This window comes from Eublepharis macularius, chromosome 11 (genome assembly GCF_028583425.1).
Source record: "Eublepharis macularius isolate TG4126 chromosome 11, MPM_Emac_v1.0, whole genome shotgun sequence".
NCBI classification, from domain to species: domain Eukaryota; kingdom Metazoa; phylum Chordata; class Lepidosauria; order Squamata; family Eublepharidae; genus Eublepharis; species Eublepharis macularius.
In genome coordinates, this window is record NC_072800.1 from 57,420,721 (window position 1) to 57,431,018 (window position 10,298).

At 40.0% G+C, this 10,298-nt stretch overlaps 1 protein-coding gene and 1 long non-coding RNA gene across 2 annotated transcripts; both read left to right on the forward strand.

The window, feature by feature from the left end:
* Positions 1 to 5,723, forward strand: NDUFA4 (NDUFA4 mitochondrial complex associated). Its single transcript, XM_054992156.1, has 4 exons — positions 1 to 146; positions 1,277 to 1,365; positions 1,934 to 1,994; positions 5,320 to 5,723. Exons 1-4 carry the CDS (start codon positions 105 to 107, stop codon positions 5,374 to 5,376), a joined length of 249 nt encoding a protein of 82 aa, XP_054848131.1. The 5' UTR covers positions 1 to 104; the 3' UTR covers positions 5,377 to 5,723.
* A 2,189-nt stretch (positions 5,724 to 7,912) lies between these two features.
* LOC129337702 (uncharacterized) lies at positions 7,913 to 9,090 on the forward strand. Its single transcript, XR_008597843.1, has 2 exons — positions 7,913 to 8,661; positions 8,695 to 9,090. It is a non-coding gene; the product is annotated as an uncharacterized LOC129337702 (long non-coding RNA).
* The last annotated feature ends 1,208 nt before the right edge of the window (positions 9,091 to 10,298 follow it).

A 10,298-nucleotide genomic window follows, 5' to 3' on the forward strand; every position in this document is an offset into this window, starting at 1 on the left:
GAGGGGTCCTGAAGTGACATTGGGCTTCCCTCAAGAATAGCAGAAACGGACGGAGGTAGAAGAGGAGATTGTTTGGCGGGGGGGTATCTGGTTATTTTGCCACCATGTTCCGCCTCATGATGAGCCAGGCTAAAAAGCACCCAAGCGTAAGTGTTGGCGGGGCTGGCGGAAGCGGGCACCGGTCCTCTTGTACCACTCCCGACGACCCCCTCCCCGTTTTTAGTTCTAGAGAAATAATTTTTTTTAAAAAAACTTCCTTGTGTGGCAGTGAAGCCCTAGCAGCTTCCAGTTCTTCTCTTTTAATTGGGGCAAATAGGAAGGAGGCTGATGAAGGGCTGCATTTTTGTGCAGGCTGCTTTACTCACTATATTCCCTGCAGTGGGCGGTCTTATGTATGCAGATGGATTAACCTTTTCAGTCTCTAGCCCTGAAGTGGCTTGAAAATGAGTTAGTCCCTAAGCTAACTGTTTGTGATTTCCCACTCTCCCTTCCTCTGCCGTCTTCATTTATCTTCCTTATTTGAGGGGGAAACGTGGCAGATCATTATGTGTTTGGAATTTGCCTAAGTGCACGTGTTTTTTTTTAATGTGTTAATTTTTCTCACGCCACTACAACAGGTGGTGTTGATGCTAGCCTGGTGTGTTAAGGGCTCTCTATGCTTTAGTTAAAACCTGTGGAAGATGGAGGCTGACTCATATCTGGGGCTCTATGGAAGCTCCCCTCACATGCCTTTGTCTAAATACCCCTCCTCATGTTTTTCTGCTGCAAATACAAACTAGTTTGAGGCGGCTGGTCTCAGTTTCCAAAAGTATTTTATGAACTGGGGTTTGTTGGAGAGTCAAAACTACAATTGCTATATTTCTTTGAACGTTTTAGCCGGAAGCTTTGTTTTAATGCAAATGTAGGTGAGGTGCCTTACCTCTAGAGGGTCTGGCATCTCAAAAATTGCTATCCCAACAGATTAGGAAGGCCTCCTGTAGAAAACAATGGTGTGGAAACCCTTCTGAATCCTGCAGGACTAATTTCTCTTACCTATGAGTCTTCTGTCTTCTTTGAGATTGCTGGAAGGTTTAGCATATTTTTGGCTAGCACAGTAGCTGCATTTTTTGCTGCTCTTCCTTTTCTATTTAAAGGTTTTCCATATTCTTCCATATGCTTCCATTTATTCAATTCCTATGTGATTACTTATTATGTATTATTATATGGTTCCAGACTGACAGCTAAACAATAACTTTCAGGTGTGCTTTTTAACATCACAACTTTTTATTTCTTACAGTTGATCCCTCTCTTCTTGTTTATTGGAGCTGGAGGGGCTGGTGCTGCCCTGTACACCATGCGTCTGGCATTTTTCAATCCTGATGTCTGGTAAATATGATTTTTAAGTAGTGTTCCTATTTAATTATGTAGACGAAGGTGGCCTGCTATAGCATAAAATTTACTGGTTAGCATTCTCATTGTGGCAGTACTTGAGTTGTAAAAAAGTTATGTTTTGTGTATAGTAAAGAATAGCTTAACTAACTAATAATTAAGTTTTTCTAAAATATGTACAGTTTAAAATGAAATAACCAGTTAAGAAAGTATAGAGGTTAAACTGCTTACAGAGTATCCCGGATTGAGTTTCAAGCATTACCCTTTATTTTGTCAAAACTGCCACCATCTTCTACTAAGTAGCATAAAATTTAATATATCTGTGAAAATACTGTTTTCCTGTTAAATGGTATCTTAAACTGTGGCTGTTGAGATGGCCTATTCATCATAACAGCCTGGGTTACAGGAGAGCTCTGTGCTTTTAAGTGGTAGTGGACAGGACACAGTTATTATGTTAGCAAGAGTCTTCATGGCCATGTACAACTAAAAATTATGCCATACATTGTGCTGTCTTTCTTTATGAGCATGTAGTGGTAACTGTACTTTGTCATATTTTTCTATGCAGTTGGGACAAGAAGAATAACCCAGAACCTTGGAACAAGTTGGGACCCAATGACCAGTACAAGGTATGATGCAAAGTATCTATCAGAGCTTGTAACTGGTTGCCTTATAGACCTATGGCCCCCCTGGTTTGAAAGGAAATAGTTATACTAGAAAACAAAAGTACTTTTTCTTCCTATGGAACGATTGTAGCAATGTAGCTTACTGCTGCTCCCCATTTTATGCTTCGCTGTTCTTGAATAAGTCTGTTACAGAGAGCTGCTGGAAGGGCTCCTGCTTCTGTAAGTACAATATATACAGAGAGGCTCCTTGCCTTTTCTGTTCCTTGATGCCTCCAAACCCCCTACTTCAGTGTCCATAAGAAAAAGATCAGTGTCCATAAGAAAAAGTATATACCAGTAGTATATCTTCTATGTGCCGAATTCATTTTGATAGTCAGTACTAGAGGATACAGGTGCATTGATGACAGTGGCAAGGTTTTAATCCCTTTCCCCCAATGTTGCTGTTATATTGCCATTATATTAGAAGGTGCCATTACATTTGCCTTTTCTGGAATATCCCCAGGTTTCATCTTTGATAGAACGTTTGGTTCCTAGAGCAGTAGATTTTCTATTAACATCCCTTCTGTTGTGTCTGACTTTAGCTTCAGCCTGTTAATGCTCATTATTTTGGCCAGTTTCCAGACATTACTTCAGATTAGATTACAAGTGGTTAAGCCTTGCTGATGGGATCTGGGTTACAAAAAGCACTTTTGGAAACAAAGCAGTAAATAGCAGATGTCATGCTTTGGTATATAACTGGCATGATTTTCTTCCATTTCATCTGGTATTAGAACTAGTTTAAAAATTTAGAAGGCAGAACCCTCAGATGGCAAAATGTATTAGTCAAATTAGCAACATCAGATATCTCTTTGGCAGCATGTTGAACTGTAAGTATTTCTAGCCAAGCTGATTCTGGTCTGTTAGTGATTTTTCAGTTTGTGAATTAACGTAGTTTGGGTCAGCTGTAATGTTACTTGAAAGAGAAGCAAAAACAATTGAAATGTATTTAGTGTGAAGCAAATATAAACTAATAATTAGTTATAGTAAGACCCAGAAGAATACTAAAATTAAATTAAAAACTCCGTGTGAAGTTTCTATCTACTGGGCTTGTTTCTTTAGTCTGAAAATGTTTTCTTGTGTTATTTATTGTCTAAGAGGATCATTTGCAGTCACACTAAAATGTCTTGCAAGCAGATTCAGTGTAAACTGGTTGCCCTTGTGTAACAGCTTATTAGTTAGGGCAATCTTAGCTTCGCTGCAGAAGAAAGAAGAATGTTCTTTCTCCCTTATTTGGTTTTGTATAAAAGATGCCATCCAGCTGTGTTTCTAAAAGGGACTGTAAAGGCTTGTGGAAAGAATAAAGATGTATACTTGATTTAAAACAGCTTCAAATGTTTTAGTAACATTTTCTTGGCAGATATATGAAATCACACAATTGAAAACATTATTCCAATATCTGTAGAACTTAACTATTTTCAGATACTGAAACAGTGAGGTAATGTTATTATGCACTTTTAATAGGGCCACAGTGTTTAGTTGATTACAAAGGTAGCCCAGTTAATTAGGCAACTCACGATGTTAAAACTTGGCACACTTTAAAAAGTACTGATACAAACTATAGTTAGTGGGCACTCTTAGAGCCAAGCTACAAGTGACGCCTGACACAAGTTGGACACTTCTCAGCTTCCCTCAAATTTTGATGGGAAATGTAAGCATCCTGGTCTTGCAGCTTACAGAAGTTTACAGAGTGGCAGTCTATGGGAGGGAGAACATGCAGTCGGGAGGGGAGTGCAGCCGGGCACCCCCCTTCCCCTCCGCTGTGTGTGTGTGTGTGGGGGGGTGTCTGTAAACTTTAATTAAATGGAGAGACAAGGGGTCAGACCAGGATGCCTACATTTCCCATCAAAACTTGAGGGAAGCTGACAAGTGTCCAACCTGTGTCAGGTGTCACTTGTAGCTTGGCTCTTAGAAAAGGCTTTCTTGTGTGAGGCGGAAGGGATTGTCTCTTCTGAGAACATGCCTGCCATGACACAGTCATGCATCATCTCAATTTAGTGTGCATTTCTTCAAAGCTTTTATGTGCAGTTGTATGCTAATACAATTGGTTAAAACTTTATACAATTAATTAGCTACAATTTCTTTAATTCTTCTGATTCTGCCTCAAAGTATCTTAGCATAGATACACATTTTTCTGCACTCTGGAGAACAGGGCCATTAACACAGTACATTAACTTTACTGACATTGTAGTACATTTCTTATAAAGAAATGCAAAGATATGGAATGGATTTTGCTTTTAGATGGCTTGAATTTTGCAGAACTATGATGGTATCTGTACCCCATGAAATTGTACAACTGCTGGAACATGTGGTGAATGTTTCTAGCATTTGGTATTGTGCTGTTCGCATTAGTGTTCAAACGCTGCTGTACTGAATCACACCAGTGCTTTTTAGCATTCAGACGTATTAGGAATATAATATACAAGCAGGAACCCATGAGATTCACGGGGGGACAGGAACGCCACCCCCACCCCAGCTTGTTCACCCATCCATCTTTGGAATCCCCCGCCTTCTAGGAACTAGTGAGAAATTTGAGGTAGAATCTTGCTCACCAACCCCCATTGCTGTGCACACCCAACTGTCTCCCTCTCTTCAGTCTGCCTGCCTGCCCACTTCTCCGGCCTTCTTTCCACCAGGCTGGGGGGACTGATGGCGGCAGTGGCAACTTCACCTGCCCACTTGCAGTGTTGCTTTATTATTTATTTATTATTTAGGCTTTTAGCCCTCCCTCCCCAAAAGCGGGCTCAGAGCAGGTTACAGCAAGTAAAAATTACATTTTAAAATCACAATAAAACCACATTTTCATAAAACAGCCCCCAGATGGCAATTAATATAACCTACCCCTGCCGATAGTACACCGGGGGGGGGCGGAGGGGGAGGAATGGTCGTTACAGTTTGCACTACGACTTGTATGGGGCTGAGATGATTATACAGCCCCACCCCCTGCATCCATCTGGCTTGTATGGTGGCAGCTGCTGTCCTCGCCATTTCCCACTGTGGGCCAACAGAGGCACATTGTCTAAATCATAGAAATTGGACAATTTAAAGGGAGAGTGCTTTCACAAAAGGCCCTTTCACTGCATAATAATACACAGTTTTCAAACTTAAAGAAGAATTGAAGCTTTAGAAATAAATGGAAATAAAGCAGGATTTTGCAGTAGGCCCACAGTGATGAATCTATAACTGCAGGCAGTGACTTTGCAAGGCAGTATGAAATGGTACATCTTCACAAAAACCTGATGTAACCTTTATACTAGCATGATTTCTGTCTTAACATCTTTCCTTTCTCTAGTTCTATGCAGTTAATGTGGACTACAGTAAGCTGAAAAAAGAAGGCCCAGACTACTGAAGAACAAACTTACTCCATTTACAAGCTGCACAAAATGAAGGTCTTTAGGTCTTCCAGAAGCTGTTCGCACAACTCATATGCTTAATCATTCAGGAAATACTGAATTTTGTTGCACATGGCTCTTTAATCATGTTTTGGAAAAAGCTTGTTGAGCTTAATAAGATTCTGAAGCTTGAAATCTTAATGTCATTTGTGAAATAAGAACTTTCTGGCATGGACAGTTGCCTAAATTAGATGTTATTGCTGATGCAATGTACAATTTAGCTACAACTGCTTATGTGAATTATATGTGAAAACCAAGACTTCTCAAAAAACTTCCAAAAATACAGGCGTTTATTTTTGTTTCACTTGTTCTTATTCTTAAATGCATCCTATAGAAAGCATTTTGTGGCATAAAACAGCGCATATGAGATCCCCATATGGCTCTCCTATTATCTATTCCAAATTCTCCTTGAAAACCTCTTCAGTTCTTAGATAACATTCAACCCCATGGCTTGGAAACCTGTAGTGCAAATGCAGAAGAACACCCAAGAAGGTGTTGTCAGGTGATCTGTATTCTGACTACCAGCATGTTGGTATCTAGTTTCCATAGCTGCAAGTAGCTGCAAGATTACCTGCTCCTGTAACCATCCAATGAAGGGTTAAGGGAACTGCCAGGTGCAGCCAGTAGCTTTAGGCCTGCATGACTTAACAGATTGCCTGGTGTTCCTGGTCCTACAAAGCTGTGCCTGATAAGCAGAGGCCCAGTATAAAAGAGCAGGAGGAAGAGCCTGCGCTGGAGATCTTGAGGTGCTGAGGGGTGTGCTGTCTGCTGTATGGACCCCACCCCTAGCAGAACCTAAGGGATTGATGTTTTGTTTCCCCCCTCTTTTAAGGCATTGCTGTTATGTGGATTGCCTGTTTTTCACAATTTAAAAGCCTGTTTATTGTGCCAGACTCTGGGTTCCTTTGACCTTCCAAATCCTCTGAAAAACCTCTGCCTCTGGCAGAATAGACTCTCATTGGGTTGCAATGCCCTATTGAAATCCTTTTTTAAAAGAAGGATATGCTTCTAGTTTGATTTAATAGAGAGTAAAGCTACTATACTCCCTGTCATATAACCCTCTTGTGTCTACCACTCAATGCATCTCAAGTCTGAAAAGCTTAAAGACTGCTGGGTTAAAATAACAGATAAATGTGAATGGAGTGTACTTGCATCTTGAACATTACAGGGTCAGGGAGGAAGGCTGAAAAATTAAGAAAGCTGCACAGAAGCAGCTGCTTGAAAAGTGACTCTGAATAGTAAGAAGGGAATGCTGAAAACATACAGTATTAGGTGTTCTACAAGTGAAAGCTGTTAATTGATCAGTGACTATGGCACTGGAGTAGTCAGTGGGAAATAATCTTTCATTAGCCTTGTCATTTAGTTGATTTAGGAAAGGTGCAGAATGCTTCCTGCCTAATTATGAAAAATAGTTTGAATTTATATGTAGCCATAACAGATGTACCTTTCCTAAATCCACTACATAACAAGGCTAATGAAAGATTATTCCCCACTGCTGACTACTCCAGTACCTTAAGGATCCTTAAGGATGTGGATGTATCACTGGGGATCAAGATAATCCACACTGTGTTATTCCCCTTTACTATGTATGGATGTGAATGTTCGGTAATGAAGAAAGCTGACAGAAAGAAAATTGATTCATTTGAAATGTGCTGGAGGAGAGTTTTATGGATACCATGAATGGCTAAAAAGGCAAATAAGTGAGTTCTAGATAAAATAAAGCCAAAATTCTCTCTAGAAGCTAAAACGATAAAACTGAGGATATCATAGTTTGGTTATATCATGAGAAGACAATACTCACTGCAAAAGTCAATGATGCTAGGAATAGCACACATTTGCCCTAAGTGGGAAAACAATTCAGGAAAACCCGAATCCCGAAGCAGCAAGCTGCTTTGGGATTCAGATGTTTAAATGCTTTAGTATGCTTTGTAAGGATTCGGGAATCTTTACAAAGCATACTGAAGCTCAAAGCAGCACTTTTCTTGGCTGTTTGCAAATGGCAAGAAAAGTGTTGCTTTCAAAACCCTGCAGCTTTACAGCTGATGGGAGGGGGATCCCCCATCTGCTGAAAAAAGCTGCTGGCGTTTGAAAGCAGCAACACTTTTCTTGCTTCGCAAGTTTGAAAGCAAAACTTTTTTTGCCACTTGCAAGCGGCAAAAAAAGTGTTGCTCTTTGCCTGAAGCTTCCCGAAGCAATATGAATAGCTTCAACAAGCTTTGCTTCGGGATTCCCAAATCTGTATTTCACATCGAATCAAATACCGTTATTGGCATAACAGGACATACATATGCACAGTCTGCAAGGAGACAAAAAAAAAATCCCTTGCCTCATCACTTAAAACATTCCTCTCCTCAAGCTAATAAAAGTAAGGGAAAGGGGACAAAGGGTTGGAAAGCTGTTGGAAGTCAACAAAAAGGGGGGGGGAAAGGGAGGGGGTTAGAGATGAAAAAATTGGGGAAAATTGAATGTAAATGTGGAAATAATGGATTCTAACCCAATAAAAATTTTTCAAAAAAAAAAAAAACATTCCTCTCCTCTTCGATGCACAACAAAGAAATTTAGCCACAGACTCAATGATCCCATGGTTATGTGTGGACAGTAAAAGGTATGTCTTACTGTCATCCGATTGACCTTCATGGTTTTGAAGCAAAGGTTCTAGATAAACGGCGTGAATATCACAATACAATAAGCAGTACAGGAGAACATGTTCAGTACTTTCTATATCCCTCAAGCCACAGGCACAATACCTTGTGGAGTAAGGAATTTTCTTGGATTCCCAAATCAGCTCAGCAATTCTGGGCCCAATTGGAAATCCCAAATCTTCTCAAATCGGAAATTCGAAGTGCACACCTCTAGCTAGGAGAAGTGGAAAGCAGTAGAAAAAAGGAAGACCCAAAATGAAATGGCTTGCCTCAATAAAGGAAGTCATGACCTTCAATTTGCAAGATCTGAGCAAGGCTGTTAATGATAGGTTGTTTTGGAGGTCTTTCATTCAGAGAGTTGCCATAAGTCAGAAGGGACTCAACAGCACATAATACAGCATTCTGCAGTCACTCCACTGGCTACCCATCAGTTACTGGACTCAGTTCAACATTTTGAGTGTCACATACAAAGTCTTTCATGGCCTTGGTCCCTCATATCTTTGGGACCTTCTCTGTCCTTACATTCTGCCATGGCAGCTTTCCTTATTCTGATTAGGATGGGCAAAATCAACTGCCTGTGCACAAGCATTCTCTGTTGAGGTCTCCACCTTATGGAATGGCCTGCCAGAAAAGGTTATGTGGGCTCCCGCTCTCCTGATTTTCCACAATCTGCACAAGTGAATTATTCAGGAGAGCCTTTTTTATACAGGTAGGAGGACTGTATTGTAAGGAAATGGAACAAAGAGGTATGTTGAGATCATACTACTCTGTACTGTCGGTTGCATTAAGTATGTCCCTACTGGTTAATTTCAGCGTTATTTAATATGTCAGGATTAATTGCTTATGATCTGTTTCAGCTGTATATTGTATTTCTGCTACTTTTTAAATTTCTGCAGATTTGCGTATCCTGTTGCATTGTTTATTGAATGTTCCAGCCATTGATTGTATTGACTTGTGTAGTCCAGCTTGAGTCTCAGCAATAAAAGTGGACTATAAATAATGTAAATAAATAAACAGGATTAACATAAATCCATTTTACCACAGTTGAAAATGCTTCTCACCCCTCTGAATGGATTGATTACGCTTTGGTTCTTGTTTTACAACGTCTTTTCTTGTAACATCACTTCCTCTTTTCCGCTGCTTGAGCTCTGTACATTTAGCTGCTTTGAACAGACTCTGTAATTTGATCCAAAGTACTATCCCAGGATTAAGCAATGGCCACTAGTTTAGGTCGCTATATGGGGGCACCATGTTCAAAGGCAGTATAATTCAGTAGCAGGTGGTGCTGACAATAACTGAAGGATTTTTGTACTGGTTTTGTGTGATTTCCAGGGGCATTTGGTTGACTTCTGTGGGAAGCTGGATGCAGGATTAGATTGGACATGGGTCTGATCCAGCAAGCTTTTATGTGAACAGGAAAATCTTGAAAAAATTTTGTCTGCTTGGGAAATACATTTTTTTGCGGTGTGACTGCCCAATTTCTGTTCCGGGCTCCCTGCATTCCTCTGCCTACCTGCATTCAAGTCTCTATGGTTTGCCTTTCTGTGAAATCACTGAGGGTATGCTATTGCTAAATACTGTACTGAATAAAGTGAATAATTTTATGAACTGATACGGAATTTCTGAAGCCACACAGCAGCAAAGTTAACTTCAAGCAATATATGAGTCGGTGTATGTAATGATTTGCTGTTTTTTAAATAACTTTTGTCTTTGAACTTTCAGTTCAGCTCCTCTTTACATTACCTTACCTTAAACTTGTACCTCAGGACGGCTGTGGTCACAGCCAACACACTTTTTAATTCCACGTACTTTACCCAAGCTGTTACCTCAAGAACACCTTCCCTTTTGTGTTTGTGTGACCTGTATATTGCTACCTTCCCAAAAGGTTTTTGCTCCCGCCAAAGGCTTTAGCCTTAGATCTCTTCTGCTTAACTGGTACTACAGGAGGAAGGCTTTGTTATAGATTGTAGTTTAACAGAATGGTTAGCATATGGGGTTGGTTGTGCGGTTAAAAAAAGATCTTTTCCCACTTAAAAGTAGAATTTATTTGTAAGTACATAAGCATGATGGTAGCAAAGTTTTGATAAGCGTATTGGTTTCAGAATTGTTTTTAAGCTTGATGGTTTCAAAAATAAGTATATCTTCTTGAAGATATATTCACAGACTCAGTCACACAAGACTAATTTTCCACACAGATCTTCACTAACAGAATAAACTTTTATCCACACAGACATATA

Bases quoted from the DNA above. Each gene is read 5' to 3' on its own strand.
- NDUFA4 (XM_054992156.1), top strand. From the start codon at position 105: ATGTTCCGCCTCATGATGAGCCAGGCTAAAAAGCACCCAAGC. The intron at 1,366-1,933 runs GTAAATATGATT...TTTTCTATGCAG, and splicing joins TTTTTCAATCCTGATGTCTG to TTGGGACAAGAAGAATAACC. The intron at 1,995-5,319 runs GTATGATGCAAA...TCCTTTCTCTAG, and splicing joins GACCCAATGACCAGTACAAG to TTCTATGCAGTTAATGTGGA.